Source organism: Polypterus senegalus, chromosome 1, assembly GCF_016835505.1.
Source record: "Polypterus senegalus isolate Bchr_013 chromosome 1, ASM1683550v1, whole genome shotgun sequence".
NCBI lineage: Eukaryota > Metazoa > Chordata > Cladistia > Polypteriformes > Polypteridae > Polypterus > Polypterus senegalus.
The window spans coordinates 276,552,155-276,575,771 of NC_053154.1; the positions used below are offsets into that span (position 1 = coordinate 276,552,155).

General features: G+C 41.0%; 1 protein-coding gene across 1 annotated transcript in view; it reads right to left on the reverse strand.

The window, feature by feature from the left end:
• The window catches only part of LOC120542482 (slit homolog 1 protein-like), a 349,841-nt gene that overhangs the window by 108,333 nt on the left and 217,891 nt on the right, over window positions 1-23,617 (reverse strand). Inside the window, exons 9-10 of the mRNA XM_039774990.1 lie at window positions 21,548-21,695; window positions 4,809-4,880 (exon numbers count right to left, since the gene is read on the reverse strand). Coding sequence (XP_039630924.1) covers window positions 4,809-4,880; window positions 21,548-21,695 — 220 coding nt within the window. The remainder of the gene's footprint in view (window positions 1-4,808; window positions 4,881-21,547; window positions 21,696-23,617) is intronic.

Sequence of the window (23,617 nt, forward strand, 5' to 3'; positions counted from 1 at the left end):
GGACAGCTGGGTTCCATGCCCGGCTGGGAAGCCCCTGTTACATATGTTCTGGGGGAACAACTTTGGACAGCTCAATACCTCCCCTGGGACGCTTGGTGTCCCACGGATGAATAATAAAATAAAAAGCCTGTGTGGTTTACACGTGCCTCTGCGTAGTTTGTGCCGGGTCGGGCACTATATAGCGCCTTTTACATCTGCCATAGTCGGCAGGATCCTGGTACGTCCATTTGGGCCGGAACCTGCATTAAAGATGTGGGGAGACCCGGCATAGCGAAGTGCAACAGCGCGAGGCATGTGCTCGACTCAGCTGCGCGGAGATCACGCTCCCGTCATAGCCACAGGCAAGCACGCATGGCACAGAGTGGAGAGCACAGCACAGTAGAGTGCAATGAAGTGCGCACACGAGGCAGGGGGCGCAAGCCAGCACGCGCGGCACAGCACGAGGAAGGCGTGAAGTGCGCACACGCGGCAGAGGCCGCAAGACGGCACGCGCAGCACATTGCGTGAGAGCGCAACCGAGGCCGCCAAGGAGCTGCTGCAGGCACTGCTTTGAATGGGGAAGAAAAAAGCTGGGCGGACACAGAGGCCAACTGGAAGGTGCCGCCACGCTAGTCCGCCGCATGGGTTACAGCTGGAGGTAGGTGACTGGCCCAAGGCTGAAGGGCCGCGGGTATGTTTTTCTGCATGTGGGCCATCCTACCTCCTAGACGCCGAGGGGCAAAGCACCCAATGCGGACAGGGGGGCATGTGTCCATGGCGTGACGATGGAACAAGCTTGGGAGAGAGTGAGGCAGAGCTGTGTCTTCCCTTCGGCCTGATTCATTGGCTGGGGGAGCAAAGCCCGGACAAGCTTTCCAGCGTGGTGTCTCCACCAGAGGAGTGGGCGCAGCTCTATGAAGCAGGTAACAATGGGGAGGGCATGTGTCAGTCGCCCGCCAAGGAAGGCTGGCAGGCGGGGATGGCGGACCTCCTCCCCACACCTCAAGATTACCCGAAGGGGCCTGAGGGGGATCCACCCACAGAGCCTCGATGGCTTGCGATCGGCGGCCGGGGACAAGGAGAACCCTAGTTCAATGCCGGCTGAAACCATTAATTTCTCTTGGGCTGCATGGGAGGTGGAATCTGTCCTCCTGACCCTGCAGTCCTTGTTTAAATTCTTACAGGCCGTGCAGGAGACAAAGGAGGGACTTGAGAACAAGCTTGGCGGCCCGTGAGGAGCTATTGTCAAGTGGCTGCAAAGTCACGGAACGCCAGCCTCCTACCTGCAGGACGCGGCGGTACAGGTGAGTGAGGCCTGTGCCTTAGAGGAAAGGGGGCGGAGCACAATGGCTGCAGTGATAGTCAGTACTGCTTGCCAAGCCGACCTGCCCACTACACGTGACACTAACGCAATGACTGACGGCTTGGCAGGGGAGTGTGTGGGGAGGCAGCTGATTGAAGTCGGCTGCCAAACAACTTCGCTTCGACTGTCGGCGCCAGTTTCGCGGACGTCTAAAGGGGTATAGACGGTGAAGGGTCCATCTTCTTCCCATAGAGGGACCGAGACTGTCAGGCGCCCCAGAGAAAGAGGAGGACTCGGGAAAAGAAACGGGATTCTCCTAATAGAGAGCAGCGTAAGCCTGTTGACTTGAGAGCACAGGAGGGCTGCGCTACAGAGGGGCGGAGACGTCATGAGCCCTCTGCTCAGCGGGCGAAGAGGCAGGGGTTTCCTGTCTGCTTCCGTTCCCGCGGGGATTGAGTTGGAAGGGGTGGGGCCGTGCTATAACTGCGGCTGCTGTGGCCATGTCTGGAGGTGTTGTCCAGAGAGGATGTCCGAGTGGCGGGGACGTCAGGGCAGCATTCCCAGACCTGTTTATTTTGTCTCCACAGGGCAGAGCCGTGGACCTTCGGACGCCGACTCCTTGTCCTGGAGAGGACCAGCTCTCGCGGGGCAGGCCGATGAGCCCCACAAGGCTCATCTGAGGGAGGGGCAGTGTGATGAACGGCTGAGTTCCATGCCCGGCCGGGAAGCCCCTGCTACATATGTTCTGGAGGGGCAACTTTGGACAGCTCAATACCTCCCCTGGGACGCTTGGTGGCAGCCTCCCGGGCTGACGATGATTCCCCAGCCTCCCACCTGGCTCCATGGGAGATGGAGTCTTCCACAGCCTGGTTGGGAGCTGGGATGGCCACTAGGGGGTGCTGCCGGGACTCAAGGTCCCAACTGGACGAATCATCAGCCCCACCCGGAGGTGCAATTGGGACCAGGTGGTCAAGCACCTGGAACACTTCTGGGTGGGCTATAAAACGGGCCAACCTCCACCACTCGATAGCCGGACTCGGGAGGACGAGGACGATGTTGCCTGGGAGGAGTGGTGGTACAAGGACCAAGGGTTGTTGTGCTGACTGTTAAGTGCTTTTGGGATTGTGTTGGGCCTGTGGGGCACAGGGAAGGCATGTCCCATGGCTGAAGAATAAAATAAAAAGCCTGTGTGGTTTACACGTGCCTCTGCGTAGTCTGTGCCGAGTCGGGCGTTATATAGCGCCTTTTACAGGTGCTTAACCAATACACATACAGAGGCATGTCGATCGGTTGCGAGCCTCAATTGTACCTACGGTGGAGCGGTTTGTCACGCCTCCACCCAATTAGAGAGGATAGATCGGGGTAGGCAATGTCGGTCCTGAAAGGCCACAGTGGCTACAGGGTTTTTATTCCAACCCATTTTCTTAATGAGAGAAGTCAATTATTGCTGATGAAGCACTTAATTACTGAAGTGACATTTTGATACTTCATTTCAGTGGTCTTGCTTGTTAAGCTTAATTGCTTATTTCAGTCATAAACAACTACATTCACTGTTTCAATGGCTGCTTATTAGCAATAAGATGCAATTGACAAAGGAGCCAGCATTTGTCCATGTAACTTGCTTCCATTTACACATTTGTGGATTCATCATGGACTAGCTGGTTTAATAAAGCACTTAAGAGAAGAATATGACAGACTGAAAATTATCCGCTTTAGGCTTCATATCTTTTGGGTGATATCCTTATAAAAGAAAAAATATAAGATACAAGAACCTAATATTTCAAACCAGCAAGCCATAAAATTAACTGGCAAGGATTGGTTTCTAATTAAGCAATTGGGTTGGAATAAAAACCTGCAGCCACTGTGGCCTTCCAGGACCGATATTGCCCACCCCGGGATAGATAAAAAGAAGCCTGTGTGAAGAGAAGGGGAATGAAAAAGGAACAAAAAAGAAGAAATGAAAAAAGAGGTGTAGAGATTAAAGGATGGAGGGAAGGGTAGGCGCGAGGGAGAGCTGTGGTACAACAGGAGGAAGCAGGCAGACAGGAATGGAGCCCTAAGGAAGTAGCATGTAGCTGGCACTGGAGGGGGCTGAAGGTTGGGCTTGAGGATTTAGAAGAAGAAGACTTGTTTTAACCTGGGTTTTATGGATATTTATTTATTGGATTTTAACATTCACCAAACACCTGAGATTTTATTGGATTATTTATTTATTTATTTATTGAATTTTGACTGCACTGCACTATTTATTTGGACACTTTCATTTGTTTTGACTTTGTTTTTAACAAAAGCATTTTGCCACTTTTGCACCTATTCCTTGTCTGGATACATGTGTCCTCATTTGCCTGGCTCATCTTGGTAATGTAATCGATGGTGGCGGGCCCAAGAGGCTCCCAGAAGAAACCAGTAGTACGGAGCCAACCCTACACCATATTTACCTTAAAAATGCATGCATAAACTGTACAGTAAGTGCAAGTGAGATTCATTTTTGTTCCCATTTTATTCAGTATATTTAAACATAGTGTTGAATAGGGCATAGTATACTTTAAAGTAGGGCATTTACACTTTAAAGTAACTCAGTCTAGTTAAGAACATTTTGTAAAAATATTGTGTCATAAACAGTAAAGAATGAAATATTAAAAATGTCATATTCATGATCGACAACCACAAAACAGCATAAAACACTATATGTGCCTATATTAATTAATCCCCATGATCAAATTTAACTGACTCAGACTGAACATTGCCAAACCTGACTGCAGCTAGTCCTATTCATTCTAAAGCTCACCATATATTGATTCCAAAAATGGGTGAAATAGTCACCATAAGGTTTCTATTAGAACTCTATGCTTCAATCAAAGACATTTCCAGAAGAGATAAGGAAAAATGTTATAGAAATACACCAGTTAGGAAAGATTGCAAAGCCATTTCTAAGGCTCTAGGACTCCACTGTACACACAAATGAAGAACACCTGAAACAATGGTGAAAAGTCTACTCGCCATTCAGCAGCACAATGACCCAAAACACAAATGCAAGAACACAACTCAGTTGATCAGAAGAAGTTTTGGAGTGGCCTAGTTAAAGTCGTGACTTTGAATCCAGTAGAGGTGCTGTTGCAGGTCTTGAAATAAGCTCTTCATGTTCACAAACCTACCAATGTGCCTAAACTAAACCAGTTCTGCAAAGAAAAGTGGGCTAAAAACTCTCAACAGCAATATGAAGGACAGATATCAAATTATAGGAAAAGTTTAGCAGCAATAATCACAACTAAAGGTGTTACAAACAACAATTTAGATTGCTTTTACTGATTTCAAACACAAAACTGAGTCAAATTTGACCCAAAGACATTGTAAGAGTTAAAAACTAATGGTAAATTAACACATTTATGCTTTCATCAGAACCAGCAGTGCTGTACCTGGAAATAGTTTGAAGATGGTTTGAGTTTTAAATGGATGCACTGTGGTTGGAGGTTTTGTTGACTTAAGTCTATGAGAAAAATTCCCATTGTAAGAGAACTCTACTTACATTCTGCGCAGTTTCTTATAAGGTGAAAATGCTCCAGGAGGAACTGATTTTATACCATTCTGTTCTAAACGTCTGTAGAAAGATAGACAAATAAATAAAATACAATTATTTGCATTATAATTTTTATGCTTCTTTGTCCAGAGGCGGAACAATGATACACAGGGTATTCATGCAAAAACTGTCTCTTCCTGTGTGGGCACCCTTCTCATGCAACACTCAAGTCTTTCACACCCTTCTATACCTTAAATCAAACAAAAACATGTAATCATTGTAGAATATGGCCGGCAGCTTCTCCCGGCCAATACCCCCAGGCCGCAAGATGGAGCCCTCCCTGCAACATGGAGGTGCCTCGAATTCCAGCAGGGCATCATGGACATTGGAGTCTTTCTCCACAGCCCTGCTGGATAACGTGGGGACCGCCATGTGATGCTGCAAGGAGGACCAGGGACTTCAATTTTCCTTATAGCCCAGAAGTACTTCCCAGTCAAGGGGACAGAGGAAATTAAATACTTCCAGGCTGAAGAAAAGGAGTTTTCACCCAACCCGGAAGTGTTACAAAGTCACATGGACTGAGGGACAGAAACACTTCCGGGTCAAAGAGTTTAAAAGGACTGTGGGAGATCCCAGCAGTGAGCCGGTTTCGGAGGGAGGGTGACTGAGCTGCTGGGAGGTGTGGAGGATTGTGATTATTGAGGATTGTATTATTGATTATTATTGTATTATTTAAAGTATAGTGGAGGTACCTTGTGCACTTATTTGTATTAATAAAGTCATTATTTGGACGTTTATCTGATGTCTGGTCTGAGGGTTCAAGGGGATGACAGCACCCCCTGTCTGTTACAGTGGCGTAGTCGTCAGGATCCTCTGACCGTCAGTTTGGCAGAGGACCTGGAAAAGAATTTTCTGTGGACAGAAAACCCCAAGAAGACAGCGTCACGACATGCAGAAAAATTGTCACAAACCCTGTTTACCAAGTCCATCATGGGGAAGAAAAAGGCCAAGCAGAGCGACAGCAAAAGCGGAGGTCCCACGCTCATCATGGCCGACGCTCGGGATGAGCTTTGGAGTGGCTACACGGGTCGGGAAAGCCCTCTGGAGAAAGACGACTACCACGAGGTATGTGCCGGGGATTTAATTGATAACATATTTAAAATAACACATTTTGTCCCATGCACATACCTTGGAGAAGGTCATCCGGAGGCTCTGCAAGAGACAGGAGAAAATCCCGAAGATGGTGGTGTGCTCCTGTTCGAACAGATGAGCAAGAAGGACTTCTGCATGTCATGTGCCGGCAAGAATCACGTGACCAATCCCGAGGGACTCTGGGAAGGAGAAGGTCCGCTTCCTGCTGCATACTACTTCGCCCAAAAGAAGACAGACTTGGACTTTCCAAAGGGGAAAGGGGAGGCGAGCGAAGTACCACTCACCCCACAAAATAGTAAGGAGGTCCGGGAAATGACTGATCGGTCCACCGATAAATTAATACAGGCGGATCGCAGTCAGCCAAAGATGGCAACCCGGTCCTCCGGAAATGGGAACTATAAAATCCCAGACACCCTAGCGAAGCCCAATAGAGCACGTCCCAGGAGTGGATGTGCTCATTGGCTCCTGGCTGGAAGGTAGGTCTAATGATGAAACGAGTCCACCTCCGGCTGATTTAAATAATATTATGGACATGCGGGAACTGGAGAAATTGCTCGAGCCCATACATAGTTTTTTCCAGATTATGATGACAATCAAGAGGGTTGTCGAAGAGCTGGGAGCAACGTCCAAAACGCCATTAAAAAGGCTTGAGGAATACCTGCAGCGGTTTGGTCGGGAGTCTCCTGTATTAATTGATTCGGTGGTACAGATGAGTATTACCGGTACCGTACAGGAAAAAGGGATGCAGAGTGACACGGGCCTGCGATTAATCCATAGCGGGTGCCAAGTTGCTATGAGCCCTACAAAGGAGTCGGGAATGTTGACCGAGTGCTCAGGGGAGGGGTCGATCGAGCCGAAGCAGCTGAATAATGCTGTCTCCCGGAGCGATACAATCCTGAAGACCCCGACACCGGGCATGGTTAAATCAATGGGGGTTCAAAAAGTGAAGGGTCTCTCTCTGGCAAATAGAGAGACTCAGACTGTAGATAAAACCCAGATTAAACAGGATATCCCAAAAGAAAAAAGGGGGTCTCCTGACAAATTAGAGAGATCAGGTGCGGCTGTGGAACCCTCCTCAGTGGAAAAAGGGGCGGAGACAGACTTTCCAGAGTGTTTCCAGCATTGCAGAGGGAGAATAGCAAGAGGACAGAGGCAGTGTTATGAATGCCGCTGGCTGGGCCACATTTGGCGAAATTGTCCTTGGAGAACAGTTTATAAAATGTATAACTGGTTTGATGTTCCCCCTAGGTTCTCTAGGGAATACTGTTCAAGAAATAGCTGAGGTCCGACCAGAAAGTCCTCCTGGAGAAAGACGACCCCCACCGGACTGGAAGTGACGCCCCATGGTGATTCGCTGAGGGGGGAGTATTGTGGAATATGGCAGGCAGCTTCTCCTGGCCAATACATCCAGGCCGCCAGATGGAGCCCTCCCTGCAACATGGAGGTGCCCCGAATTCCAGCAGGGCATCATGGACATTGGAGTCTTTCTTCACAGCCCTGCTGGATAACGTGGGGACCACCAGGGGACGCTGCAGGGAGGACCAGGGTCTTCTATTTTCCCTACAGCCCGGAAGTACTTCCCAGTCAAGGGGATAGAGGAAATGACGTACTTCTGGGCTGTAGAAAAGGAGTTTTTACCTGACCCGGAAGTGTTACAAAGTCACATGGACTGAGGGACAGAAACACTTCTGGGTCAAAGAGTTTAAAAGGACAGTGGGAGATCCCAGCAGTGAGCCGAGTTGGGAGGAAGGGTGACTGAGCTGCTGGGAGGTGTGGAGGATTGTGATTATTGAAGAATGTATTATTGATTATTATTGTATTATTGAAAGTATAGTGGAGGTGGAGGTGCTTTGTGAACTTATTTGTATTAATAAAGTCATTATTTGGACTTTTATCTGGTGTCTGGCATCTGGTCTGAGGGTTCAAGGGGAAGACAGTGCCCCCTGTCTGTCACATCATCTAAACATTTAACCCTGTTCCTTCATCTGCTTAGTATGAATAACACTTGGGGCCTTTGTTGAGGACGAATAGCTTGTAAGACTACAAGGTTCAGGCCATAACTTACTGTTCTCTGGTTCCTTTCATGGTCTGCTATAGTGCTTACTATTAGCTGCTACTGTACAGTATGTCTTCTACTGGGTTAAGTGTTATGTAAGGTTTGTAAATAAATGCTGTAGTATATTTAACTATAGTACTTTGGTCATTAGCAGGATGAATGTAATTTTTCCAGAAAAATCATACATTTATTTGCAGGTGATCTGAATTTGTACTGCATTCAGCAACACAATTTGTTGCATTTTAAAGACTGTGATGTAACAGAACGTGACTTGATTGATGGGCGGTATGGTTTTGTAGTGGTCAGCACTACTGCTTTATGAATTCAGCTTCCTGGGTTTATTTTGTGCTAGACAGCTACCCATCTAGAGCCTGCATATTCTCCATATGTACAGTACATGAGGTGTTCCTCCCGCACCTCTATAGATGTTCTGGTGACTGTAAATTATTCCCTGTGATGGACCCCTGCCCTCTTCAGGGCTGTTCCCTGACTTGAACTTAGTGCTTCCAGAATATGTCCTGGCCTCCCATGACCTGGAGTTGGATCATGATAGTTTAAACTTTTATAAATGAGTAGACAGGCACCTTAATTTTAGTACCAGTCATGCATAAAATGTTTTCAGCATTAAGTTTGGCCACAAAACTACCCCAACAGTGAAACTAAACTTTGACACTTTCTGTCTTAGTTAAATTGATTTATACAAACCTACATTCAAGAATATATTTAGTTTCTTCTATGTTTTATATATTTGTTTAGTATGTACTATAACATTTGTGATTTATATATTCAGTTTATTCTTACATGACTAAATATAATGTGAATAGTAAACTTTACTTTCAGAAAAGACACAATGACTTGAATACAATCTTGCAAAACAGATTTTGGAGAAACACAATGAAAATGAAAACTTAATTATTAGTAAAAATGTCTTATTTTACTGTAGACCATCCATGTGCAAACAGGAAGACATATCTGGCAAACAAGAACCTCTGGGTGGACAATTCATTTCTTATTAAAGGCATATGCGTCTGTTAGGTCAATGGAGATTAGTTTATTACAGAAATTTTTAAAATCTTAAGGTAATCAAATTCAGATGTGTTGGAATGATTCATGAAAGCAATAAAGATTTTATTTTTTCAAGTTTTGAAAATCCCAGTAGTGGCTAAGACTAGTTTGTTGTGCTTTGGACTCTCATTAATTGGCTGGCTTGTGTTTTTCCAGAAAACAGTCATATAGGCAGCTGCCTCTGAGACCCACTTTCAATCCCCCCTAAGCCTAATTAAGGGAGGAATTTTAAAAGCTGTGAACTGACCTAAAAATAAACAGCATTTTGCTGGCCTGTGCTAAAGGTACATAAATGCTGCACTAGTCTTGACTGCCACACACCTTTGGCACAGCAGGGAAAACCATAGCACATTCAGCAAGTATGAGATGAATTATCAAAAACAAATGTTATGAAAAACTAAAATTTTGCCTTAATTAAAAAAAAAAAAAGTTCTATTGGTGATTTTGATTTAGCCTACGTATTTACTTAGGTGAGTTTGAGTTTAAACAATTACATTTTCCCCCATAATAAAGTATATTATGGCTGACAATATTCAATTAGTGTCACTGTATTTATAAAATATAGTACAATGTAAATTCTTTAAAATACATTACACAGCACAGATTTACCATTACATATTTATTTAAAAAAAAAAAAGACAAAGACTTTAGGAATGTAGTTGACTGTTTCTCAAATAAAAAGATTCAGTTTTCAAATGTACCAAATATGTGCTTTCTTTTAAATACACTTTAAATTGTGGAATCAATTTCTATTTACTTAGTCTGAAAAGATTTTAATATTTCAGTCTTTTCTCGTAGATCTTAAACTGTAATGCTGGAACAGATCCAGACACGTTCGGAGGTCATTTATGGACAATTCAAGAGTATTATTTTGTCCTTCTTGCATTTTGGAGACTAAATCCACACCCAGTATTACAAACATGTCTAAAGAAGTACATTATGCAACTTAGTAATAACTTGTGATTCACACAGCTATATAAGCCAACATCCGATTAGCTGTTTTATTTGTACACCCTGTCTTTTGAGGAAATGATGAGGACAGTGTTGAGTCTCCAGAGACATCAACGTCTTTCTCGTGAAGTTTATTTTTTGGCTCTAACTCCCAATTCCATTATTAAAGTATTAAAGATTTCTTTGTAACATATATATTACTGTGAGGCTGGTATCTAGCATTTACTTCTGCAATAGGATTGGGCCAGTAATTCAATTCAGTTTATTTTTTATGCTGTACTCTTTACTGAAGGCACTCCATTTGTTATACTTTTTTTCATACCAAATTTTTCTTATCCCTAATTTAAAACAGACCTGTATTTAGATTCTGTTTTAGAATCAACAAGTTTTCCATCATCACAAACAATACTACATTTATACATCTATATATATGAAACTCAATTTAAATTTGTTTTATTTTTATTTTTTACTTGTATTTTATTAAGCAACATAAAAAAGAAAAGGCTTCACCTTCTTGTCAACCTGGGCCAAGCTTGCTATTGGACCTAAAACTACATCTTCTCTACTAACTTACTGGCACATCCCCAGGTGCTTTAAATTTTTTGGCCAAAAAACTTACATATCTGCATCCAAAACACTGCATCCATCTACATTCACAAGTTTAAAGTCATGCAGTATGAGTCACATGCCCAGATTTGCCTGTTTATGTTTTATATGTTCCCCTTTGTGAGTAATGCTAATGGTAATCCAATTGACTAAAAAAGATTTTCAATAAAGTAGCCCAAAGGTGTTAATTTCCTTATGTATTCAGAGTGATTTTTGCATTTTCCTATGGTGTTCATGTGACTTTTAGTGACAAGACCCTGAAGGTTGCTGAGGGTTGTGATGGTGTTCCCAGAAGGAGGTGCTTCATCTCGCAGGGCACCCTGGATATCATCGAGAAGAATCGTAGTGCACAGCTTAATGGCAACTCCAGTCTGACCTGGGAACTGAGAAGAATGGCTGCCAGGGTTCTGAGGGCAGATAAGGAGGCGTTTGTTAGAGGAATTTGAGAGCAGATGACACACTATATAGGGTCTAGTGACCCATGTCCTGCTTATAGAGGAATCAAAATATTACACACATCTGAATCTGATTCTCGGAGAGTTGCAGATGTTGGAATGGTCCTTATGGATGACCCTGAAGTTGAGCCCCACTGGGCTGGCTACTTTGAGCAGCTGTTTAAACCTGATTCTCAGGCGAGGATGCTGGACATCTCTGGGTCCATGTTTCTTGAAGCTGATCCTCCAGCTGAGTGTACGGAAGGCTGCAGGGATCTATGGTACCCAACATCTGCAGGCTGGTGGTAAGGCTGCTCTCCTGGCATTGCAAGAAATCTTTGCTTTCATTTGGGAGACGGGCATCATCCCAATTGACTGGAAAACTGACTGAGAGTTCTCATTAAACAGAAACGCAAATATCAGTAGACTTTCTTTGCAGCCTTTGTCAATTTTCATAAAGCATTCAACTCAGTTGATCGAGCTGCCCTGTGGGACATCCTGACATCGCGGTGTCCCCACCAAAGTTGCTGGATATCATGGCCGTTTTGTACACTGGTACTGTGATTGCATATTAGAGTTGAGGCAGAACCTATGCTTTTTTCCCAGTTGATACTGGAGTTTGTCAGGGGTATGTTTTTGCTCCTACCCTCTTCAATGCTTGCATGGACTGGGTGTTGGGCAGGGTCGTGGGGCCCAGCAACTGTGGGGAATCTGTTGGTGAAGAAAGATTCACTGATCATGACTTCGCCGAAAATGCTGTGATCTTTGCGGAGTGAATGGAGGCTCTGATCGGGGTTCCCAAGAGACTGAGTGAGGAGTCTGAATGTCTGGGCTTGTGAGTGTCTGGGCTTGTGAGTGTCCTGGATAAAAACCAAGATCTAGGCCAACCCTGCACAACATACGGCCCGCGGGCCGCATGTGGCCCGATACGGCTCTCACTGCGGACTGTGTCAGGGTTTCTAAGAATTGTGAACTCATACTTAAATGTGACTAAACTTATATCTAATGGTACAAAACGCATCTACATGTCATTCCAAGAAACTACTGTTTGTATATAATATAAAATTGTGGAGTCAGAGTCCTTGTGATAGCTCCCAAAGGTTAAACGTGCAGTCCATTCAATCCCAGGACCCAGTGTGATTATTGTGATGTTAATAATCTTATTTCAACTGTGCTTTTATCTTTAACCCTGATCTTACGTTTTTAGAGTTGAAGCCGCGTGAGTTGTGTTTTTTTTTATGCCAGCTTATGTGCGTGGTAAAGTGCGGGTCTTAATTAACATTCAATTCACAGTGACCAGAAATAATGGGTGGTGATAATTGCAAGTGCAAAATTGAGTCAGAACAGAGAGTATTTAATCCTGAGTGGACAAATAAGTATCTGTTCAGCTTCTACAATGATAAAATACTTTGTTTGGTTTTCTGCGAATCAATTGCAGTTCCAAAGGAATACAATGTCCAACATCATTTTGAAACCAAACATGTTGAGTTGGCAAAGTTGAATGAAAATGAAAAGAAAATTAAGGCATCAAACCTGCTGAAAGCTTTGTATGGACAACAGCAGTTGTTCAAAAAGGCAAAGACAGAAAGTAAGGTGGCTACAAAGGTAAGCTTTTTTAATTTCAAAAGAAATTGCTGCTGCTGGAAAACCTTAGAGGTAACACTGCTGGAAGAATTTACTGCGAAAAAATTAACCAAATATCATTGCATCGCTCATCAACAAGTGCTGTGCAGGAAAGTCCTAAGTTACGACCATATGATGTCAGTCGTAGTTTCTGTTGTAAATTACATCTGGGCAAGAGGGCTTAAACATTGAACATTTCATGCATTTCTAGAAGAAGCTGGCGCTAATTTCGGGCATTTACTGTATCATACGGAGGTTCGTTGGCTATGCTGTGGGAAAGTATTGCAACGTTTCATTGCACTCAAAGTGGAAATCATCGAGTTTTTGAAAAATGTTCCAAAGGATTTTCCCGAATTGAAAAAAGAAGATTGGACACCGACCTATGTTTTCTGATTGATATCACCACTCATTTGAACGGACTGAATTCAAAACTGCAGGGAAAGTCACAGCTTCTTTTTCAACTTTTGTAATCAGTAAGAGCTTTCAAAATGAAACTTGCGCGTTTAAAAACCAATTGTCGAAAGGAGACATGAGCCATTTCCCAACATGTAAGACCATTCCTTCTAACAAACCTGCCATGCTAGGAAAGAAATATTTTCATGACTTTGATAAATTAATTCAAGAACTCAACAAAAGATTTGCGCTGTCAAGAGAAGAGGAAATCAAATTCAGAGTGACTAAAGACCCTTTTTCTGTGAACCCAGATAAAGTTCCTGTAGACTTACAGCTGGAGATCATTGGACTTCAATGTTCAGCAATTTAAAAAAGCAAGAACAGAGAAGGTGATCTTCTTGACTTTTACAGAAGCTTGGGCAAAAAGAAATTTAAAAATTTAAGGAACGCAGCAATGCAAGTATTCAGCGTGTTTGGCAGCGCGTACATATGTGAACAAACATTTTCTGCTATGAACCTTAATAAAAGCAAATCTCGTTTGTGTTTAACTGAACACTTAGAAGACATATTAAAAACTTCACCATCAGATATGACTCCAGAATTTGAAAAACTAAACAAAAGTTGAAAAACCTGGTGACATGAGATGCAACGTCTCACATTAAGGGTCCATTGAACAAGTACAAATGTGGCAGTTTTTCATGCTTTTGGTAAGTTAACATTATTAAATTTGATTATCTAATACTTTCTTAACATGTTTTTAATTGGTACTCTCTTGAAAATATTGAGGGTTGCCACCTTCATTATTTTTTGTGAATTTAACGTTGGCCCACGCTACATTTTCCAACTTTCGTTGCGGCCCTTGATCATTTTTGAGTTGTGCAGGGTTGATCTAGGCCTTTAATGACATCTTGGGCACAGCCATCAGCAGTGTGTCTGTCTGCAGAGAGTGTCAACCTCGTTGAGAGGTTTACTTACTTTGGCAGAGACATTCATGTCTCTGGTGGCTCTTCCTTTGACGTCAGAAGATGGATTGGGAGAACATGGGGGGACATGAGGTCGCTGGAAAGATGCGTGTGGTGCTCCCGATATCTGTGCAAAAGGACAAAGGTCCAAGTCTTTACAGTCCTGGTTCTTCCTGTTTTGCTATATGGCTGTGAGACATGGAGCTATGCAGTAACCTGAGACAAAGACCGGTAATGTGTCTCTTCTGAGAATCCTTGGGTACCGCTGGTTTGACTTTATGTTGAACGAGCAGTTACTCATGGAATCCTGATTAAGGCACATTACATACATTGTGAGAGAGTGTCATTTACAGTTCTACAACCATGTGGCACGATTCCAGCTTGCTGAGTCCTTATTGTTGAGGACTAAAGAGGCTGAACCAAGCCAAGGGGACACCCACATAACACCTGGCTGAGGCAGATAGATGGACATTTCCGGAGGATGGGACTGGACTGCATGTCTGCCTTGGGGGTTGCCAAACAGGATCCTGGCAACATGCTGTACCAGTGCATGCTCCCCAACCTGACCTGACCTGTTCATGTCAGCTTGCTTCTGAGATACAGGTTTCTTTTTGCATTTCATAGACATGTTAAAAGTTGCTTCAAAGTGCCTATGGATTTGTTTTTGACTGCTGTGTAATAGATTTGCATCGGCTTTGTGCCCAGAGCTGCTAGAAGAGAACTCTCAAAGCAGTCCTTGTAACATAGAAAAAATAACCCTTAAAATTAAAACATACTTTATGCCAACATGCAAATATACATTGTGCTAAAAATATTTATGTCTCACAGTTCAAGGGACTTGGATTCAATTACTGGCTGGGACACTGACTGTGCACAATTTACAAATTACCTCTTTGTTTGTGTTGCTTTTGTTGAGATACTCAACTTTCCTTTCAATCAGTCTATACAGGTTCAGCATGAGTGAGCAAGTGTCTTCTTATGTGTCAATGTACTCTGCATTTAACTGCATGTTGGTTCTTGCCTAGCACTTTATGCTGTGAGAACTGGCTCTAGCATATTGTACCATTTGATCCTGCATTAGAAAAAGCAGATTTTAAAATTAGATTTTATATTCTACTTTTTCTGAAAATTCCGAAATGTGCATATCTAATAAATAAACTTATGTTACATATAACATTAGTATGTTTCAAGGAATTTGGCTGGTCACTACAATATGGATAAAAATGCGAAACAGAATTTCAACTTTATCAAAATAAAGGTTTGATTACACTAAATAAGAATAGCAAGATAAGCAAAAGCAGTACAAAACCAAAAATATCCAACAATATAAACAAAAGACTGTGGCACCACTGGACATTAACAGCATAATATTTTATCCTTATATAACTGCTTGGATGATTTGTCTACCTAAAAGTACTCCTTTTCACCATCTGAATTCTCTGTCTTCCTCTAAATGACTGCCAAAACTCTGCCAGTCAAGCCTTTGATGAAACTCATTTCTAAATTCTGGACTCATTTACCTACAAGTAAGATGTTGCTATTACAAGACAAGCAATGAACTATTTCTGGTGCTATTCTATGATTCACTTCATCAGGTCATTGGCATCCTTAAAATTATAGAACTGCCAAGCCTCAGTGTTTCTGCCGGCCACTGGAATAACTATGGATCTGTTCAGATTTTCTAATTTAATGTCACAGAAACTCTTAAGAGGTTTTAGGCCAGCTACCTCTGTATTATGAGCAGCAAGGTGTCTTATTACCTATAGAAATCTTAAGCTGTTTTCTTAAGAAATAAAAATACTTAGATCTTCCTCAATCCTTCTTAACTCTCCCTCATTCAAATATCCCCAGAGATTTCCATTCAGGGATACAAGATAATTCACTTTCTGGGGAACCTCAGTCTACCTACACCAGTCATTATCAGGAATTCTTCATTCTCCAGTTTGTGCTCCAAAATTGGCCCTACTGGCTCCTTGCCCTAACATTTGGTAGGCTTTTTTCCCCAGTAGCTTGACAATCAGGTAACCTCTAATAGTGTATATTATACAAAATATTTCATTTTAAGGAGGTTTTTCTAAATACTATGCATTAACAGATATGTTTTGATGGTAGGTTTGATTCAATGGAAAATGATGATACGTCAATGATTGTCCAGGACCAAATATATTTTATAAACGTAACAAACTTTAAGAAGAGAAACAATCATTGATACAGAATATTGCTTTTAAACATAAAATTTAAATTCGGTAACAATAATTAATCTAGAAAAGCAGTGATAAATCTAAACAAACTTAACGTCACACTTGACCCTGAAGAAAGTGTTCTTGTAATAAAGTATTCTTAGCTATGCAGCCAGACATTCTGACTTTGCACTGACAAATTAGGTCTGTAACAGTAATCAATATTTCAAAAACCTTGACTCAGGATGAAGACAAGGTGATAAATCTACACATTTAAAAAGTGCAGATTGAAATCGATTGAGGTTAGGAAATAATCACAAAAAAGAATTGACTTCACAAGCAAAGAAATTAACAAAAGACTGTGTCAATCCATTGAGAAATAGAAACAATCAAGCAAAGTAGGTGAACTGTGAATAATCAATGCTTTTTATTTTACTCAGCATCACTAACAGCAATGAAAAGATAGCCATTAATGATATTTATAATCTGCTAAGTGAAAAATATCTTTCTACTCTATTACAGGCACATGCTTTATCCCTAGCTGCAATTTCAAAGGCATTTTTCTGAGAAAAGGCCTACAGTGATTGGCAAAAGGAATGCAGATGTCTTTGAACAAAAATAAGGTTAAATGTATTGATTTTTGAGAATAAAATAAATACAAACATCATAGATTAGCATATAATTATTAAACAGAATATATATGCACAGGCACAACATTGAAACAAAGCAATCACCGCAGCTCAGTAACGTGCAAGTGAAACACCTCAATAATCGAGGAAAAGGCTTGACGTTTTCACTAAAAACATTGTCTAGCAGGAGGTATTTTCTCAAGACAAAGAATAATAGGTCTCATATGCCAGTGGTATGGCTAAGATATGGTATCGCTAATGTCTTCTTACGAAAGTCAGTGGGGCAGCAAGCACAGGTGGGTCCACATCCTCTGCACTGGGTAATTCTTAAAAGATTACGCTGACACCTATCCAAGTTCACGAATATAGTAAAACTTCTAGGGTGTCTTCAGGTTCTTTTTTGTCCTGAAGACTACACACAGCTAGTATATATACACACATATAACATTCTCAAACCTGCATAGAATAATAATAAGACTTTATTACTTGGATACTTATTGCTAAATCGATTCCAAAACATCCAAAAGAAATTAGGTAATCAAACTGTTAGTTTAAATATTGTTTCTTTGCTCTTTGATATATTTAGAGAATAGTGTTCATTTTAATAAAATTATGTGTCAATAGAGTAGACTACATGTTTCCTATATGGAACCTTTCCCTTGCTCAAAGTGCAGGACATGAATGAGAAGTTAGAAAATCAATATATCTATTAATCATTTATGCATTACTGTTATTACTCTAACATTTTCAGATGAACTATAATATTTAATTAATATGTGTTTAAAAAAAACATGATTTCTAAAAACTTTAAAAATATTTTAAAAATAATTTTCAAAGATGTCAAATCAATTATAAGTACTGTATGCCTTTTTTATATTTTCTTTGAAGAAGATAGAAAAATAAGAGTGAATAATTTATCAATGACATTATGCTATTTATTGACGTGAAGTGAGTAAGATATTAGACATTACATTAATCTCAGTAACATTAAGAACATGGGACCAGTACCCTCATCTACTTACCAAGCTGCCTCTGGGAATTGTGGATTTATTGTAAACATTAAAAAGATAGTGTCAGGTGGACTGGCTCAGATTTGAGTGTGGGTTCACCAAAATCATTAAGTATTCTGACCTATAGATACTGTAATGAGATATTCACTTTGAGAATTTATTTATCTTAGAAATACTGTAATTCTTTCAGGCAAAAGTATACTTTTGAATATGGGTTTGTTTTTGTTGAGTACATTTCCATCACTTACTTTTGCAGTAATAAATATGTTCCTGATCATAGTGATTATTTACTTCACAGTAGTGCAATGTTATTTTGTTTTGTATTTGGGCACCGCCATGTTATCATTACCGTTACTAGTACACTGCTCCAGTTGCCAAGGAACATGTACACACTACAAATGTAGTATGAATCTTTCTTTTGAAATTCTGAACTTTAGGTGCTCCCTCTAACATTGATTTCTGGTTAGCTATTAGGCTTTAATGAAATAGGTTTCATGTTCTTCGTTTCGACTTGTTTTTGGTTTTGACTTTCATCACCTGGCCCTTTTCTAGCCTTTTTGGAGAATAGATGTTACATACAGTACTTCAGGTCTGCTGGAGAATACGAAGATATTGGTTTTTCAACATTTTTGAGAAAGTGATTGATAATAAAGTGAGAGACAGTGCTGATAGGCTTCAAAAATCCAGGATTACAGCAAAGTAAGTTTTTGGCTGGAATCAATCAAAACGTCCATCATATAATCCTCTGTATAATAAAAACTGTTATGATATAGTCCTATTTATACAGTAGATTACAGTTTAGGATTAGCACTGTTGTACCAGCAAAGCTGAATACCATACTCCTCAGTTTAAGACTTAACACACCTTTTGCAATTGGATTTTGGACTTCAAAATTAACGCTGTCAACCTATGGACCATGTTGGTCCACCTGTGCTGCCACCTCTCCAACTCCATCATTAAATATGCTGATCACAACTCCATCATAGGCTTGATCAGCAACATGGATGAGGTAGTTTACAAAGAAGAAGTAAAACACTGATTGGTGGCAAGGTTTGCCTGTCAGTCCAAAGGTAAAGTTTCTGGCTAAGTTGCGTGCTGAGCAAGGGAATTTTTTTTTTTTCATTTTGCCTGCAGTGCAGTGTTTGTTAGTTTGTTGTAGTTAAATTAACTTGAGGTATTATTTTGAAAAATACTGGTTTGTTAAGATTCTACATGCCAGATTACATGTAATCTTTTTATTTTATATTTGCAAACTGCATAAAATCCTGTTGAAATATATACGCTTTTTATAGAAAACAGCAGAATGTAGTGCTTAAAAGTTGGAAAATGTATGCATGGTTTAACATTCAGATTTATTTGAGGATTTACTGTAAGTATCTGATTTCAAAGTTGCAAAATTTAAAATTTTTAGTTATCACATATTGGTTTATTGAATATTTGTGTAACACAGTCATATTAACAGTGATAACAGAATGCAATTGCAAATATCAGTAAATTACATTAAAAACACACTTTTTAACTGCATTTTGCAATGTCATGTAGTTACAAACTTTTAAAAGCACAGGCTTCTGATGACTCTGTAGCTTTCATAGATAGCAGACTTTAGTTCAAGTGATGTAAAATATTGATTGATGTCTTATTGTTAGTTTTTGGTTTTGGAGGGCCTGTTACTAATCCATCCATCCATTTTCTAACCCGCTGAATCCGAATAGGGTCACGGGGGTCCGCTGGAGCCAATCCCAGCCAACACAGGGCACAAGGCAGGAACCAATCCTGGGCAGGGTGCCAACCCACCGCAGGACACTGTTACTAATCATAGTTCAAATCTCTTAAACAGAATATTTTCGAAAGAAGTACCCAAAGGACAGTGAAAATCTCTGTTGAAGTCTCAAGGTAAATAATTGGCTGCTTCCAGTCATGGTGGAGAACACATCTGGAGCACTTCCTAAAACCTATAGATTCAGAGAAATACGAAATCATTATAATGTGCAAATAATTCAGCTTTGAGGTTGTTTTTAGTGTAACATAAATAATGAGTACATATTTATTCACTGTTTTTCTGTCCTCCCTGGCCATCGGATCTTACTTTTATTCTATGTTAATTAGTGTTCCCTAATTTTAATTATTTATTTTGTCTTTTTTCTCTTTCTTCGTCATGTAGAGCACTTTGAGCTACATTGTCTGCATGAAAATGTGCTATAAAAATAAATGTTGTTGTTGCTTACATAAATCCTTTTCAGTTACATTCATTTCTAGATATGCAACTTTCTATTTTTTTACTTTATGGTTAACTTGCCTTAAGCAGCAGGAGAAGTGAGCTGGTACACCAGTGGCTTGTGCACACATGCTTCTCCACACTTTTGACTAACCTGCATTGGGTATAGGTTTAGCTGTCAAGAGCAGCTTTCGGACGAGTAAAAGAGGAAACTATTTCATACACTGTTGTCATACACGTGCACTTAGTGGACAACCTAAGGGTCCAATTCCTTAGCGAAAAAACATTAAAATAGGGCTTAGTGATGAGTATTAATGCCTTCTCTCTTTCTCCCTACAGACCTGCAGAAGAATAACCAAAGTTTCCTCACTTCAGTCCCATCCTGATGACCTCTTCCCTACTTCCTGCCACCTTAATATAAAAACCAACTTCATTCACTTTTCATTTGTCGTTTAATGTTTTACAATAAAGACCAGTATCAGTCCTTTGTGATTACTCAGCGCTACAAGACAATATACAGGAAGGATCTCCAAATCTTTGTTTTGTCTGCCTCAACTCTGTGTGGGGGCTGGCCTGGACACAGACAGGCAGACACGTTCATTTTCCCACCCCACGTTTATTTACAATACTATATTGTCAACAAGTGCACCACAAACCCCCAAAGTCCCCATGTCCTGGCCACACAATGACTTACTTCCATCAGGTCACCTCCTTGCCTCCTTTACTTCCAGCTCAGTCCACTCCGCTTCCGACTCTCGCCTCGAATGAAGGGAGGCGGCCCCTTTTATTCACATCCGGATGTGCTCCAGGTGCTTCCTGGCAATCTCCCACAGACACGCCCCCATGTGTCAGAAGTGCCGGCTGTATCCCCGGAAGCACTCCGGGTGTCCCTGCTCCTCTTCCCCCTAGCACTTCCTGGTGTGGCGGAAGTGCTGAGGTCCAGGGCCCCAAAGGCATGAGGACGACCACGGGCCCCTACAGGGTGGAGCTTCAAAGCTCTGTACCCGTGGCCCTCAAAGGAACCAGGGCGGTTACCCCCAGATGGTCTGGGGAAGGCGCAAGCCCTCCTCCGGTCCTCCTGGGCGCCCCGTCCGGGTCGCCACCCCAGCCACCTCTGACATCTGTTACACTATATACAAGTTGAAGTAATGTCTCTTAAGGTAAATTTGAAAAAGTTATTGAAGATGTACAAGTTGTTTGTCTGTTTTAGACAGATGAGTTTGAAAATTTCCCAGTCCTTTTCAATTGGAGATTATGATTTTCAAAAATTTGCACAGCACTCTCTATTCAAGATATCTCAATAAAAATGAAACTTTTCTGACAAACTTCCTTTAAGAATAAGCATTACAAACTTTGGCAAAATCAGTCCTATGGGAGCTGAGTTTTTTCAGACAGACAGGTGGTTTTTGCATTATTATGTGAATGCAGCTAAAAATGAAACAAGCAAAAAAGCCCTAAATGAATCTACTTACATTTCTGCCATGCTGTCAGGCAGATTTGCAGGAATGGCAGTCAGTCCTTTTCCTCTACAATCTACAATGTTATTGCTGCAGGAGCACATGGCAGGACAGGACCCAGCAGCAAGGCTACAGGATTGAGATGCAGGAGATTCAGTGTGGCCTGTAGAGCAGCACAATTAAAAAATAAAAAAAAACAATGACATCTTATCTAACCAAAAAAGGCCACAAAATATTTTAATGTAAATACCAGGTGAAACAATCAAGCATGCTAAAATAATCTTTATAAAGTTTAAAATATAAATGGGGGAAATGAAGTACTGCTTTTACATTTAGCAAAAGTGGCTCAGTTGCTCAGTAGCTATTTGATTTGATCTTGAGGATAATTTCTGGCCTAAGCTTCTACCATGTAGACTTTAAAGGATCTTTAAAGTATTGTTCAACGGAACTTTTAGGAATCAGTTTATAATTCGGCAAAATGACACAGTGATCAGTAGGGCTGGGTATTACCACTGATGTTCCAGTTTGATTCAATTTCAGTTCACATTGCCCAATTCGATTCAGTTTTGATTTTATCTTGACTGAATTGGTGTGCACTGATATATTTGATGTGCTATCTTTTTTAGGGAGTACTTAACCATGCATAGAGAACATAAATTAATGTGACAAATGTTAGTCACACTTTATTTGAAGGGTGACTACGCAGTGACTTCATAACATATGCATAATGACATTTAAGAAGAAACACTTGATTAGTAATGAACAGTTAACAGCAGTATTTGCAAGAACTGGAACTAAATTGCGTTGCTCTTTTTTAAAATAAAAAAAGCTTTTTCACAGGAATATACTCATACAAAATTCACCATAATTTAACTTACTTTTTGCCACATCAGAGTCCACACATATTATGGGATGCTTCTTGTTTTAATACAATGCAAAGGCATCTACTTTATTATAAAATAATCAAATACTGCTTCTTAAATAATAAACACTATTCAATAACCTATTCATGCGTTATGTATCTCCATGTAGATACCCTTAAAATAAACTGTTAGCCAAACGTATTCCCCTATTGGACGATTAAAATAATCTTGAATTGGTCAAAATTAAAGATATAGTGGGAAGACTTGTGTCTTTCTATAATTCTACAAGTTACACATACTGTATCTTCAGTTGCTCACATGTAGCAGTCTCGAAAATGTGTCCTCACAGTTCCTCCTCAGACAAAAAGGAGCCGTTTTAAAATGAGGATCTAGAGCTGATGCTTGTTGACAGTGGTGCTGGATTGATGGAACATAAAAGAAAAAAAAAACAGCCATCGTGACTAATAACACAGCTAATACCTGTATGATCCATGTGGTACAGCTTGTGGAGCTACTTTATATTGGCTGATTTGCGCACACACTTTGGTATCTCTGGCTGCTCTAAAAATTGTAACAATTGCCTTCCTGCTTTTCCAGGTGAGGTGTGTTGTGCACTTTTTCCACCATAGCAATGTTTTTTGAACTTGCCAACATACAAACTTGTGACAGATGCGGTCAAGCATCAGCACATTGGAAATGCTAGAACGGTTTCTGGAATACCTCCTAGTCATTTCAGTAGCTCTGCATATAAGCAGTGAGGTTGCACTCGGTGTGACTGGCATGCAGTGCACTTGTCTGCAACACATCCACCACATGTTCGGCAGTTGTTTTCAATATAGTGACATCTGATTGTCATGTAGGAATCTGTTGCCCTGCATCTTCAGCTGTCACAAGATAGGGCTAGTTTCTTTGCTGACCTGAGAGACGTGTCGATGCTTTGCTTAAGATCTTCATAAAACCTAGGTATAATAACTTCACTTATTTGCTTTATGTTTGGTATAGCATACTGTAGTTCAAAAACTAGTATCATTTTGAAAGCCCTCGTTTTCAACAATGGTGAAGGATCTCAAATCTTAGATAAAGTCAGACAAAATCATATAAAAACTAGTATAGATTGTTATTTTTTAGGCACGAGGCGAGTTGAATGGAAGCTAGGAGCTATCCACTGTCTCCAGTATAAATTGTTTAAGCTCTGCTCATATAGATGTCGACTGAAGTTATG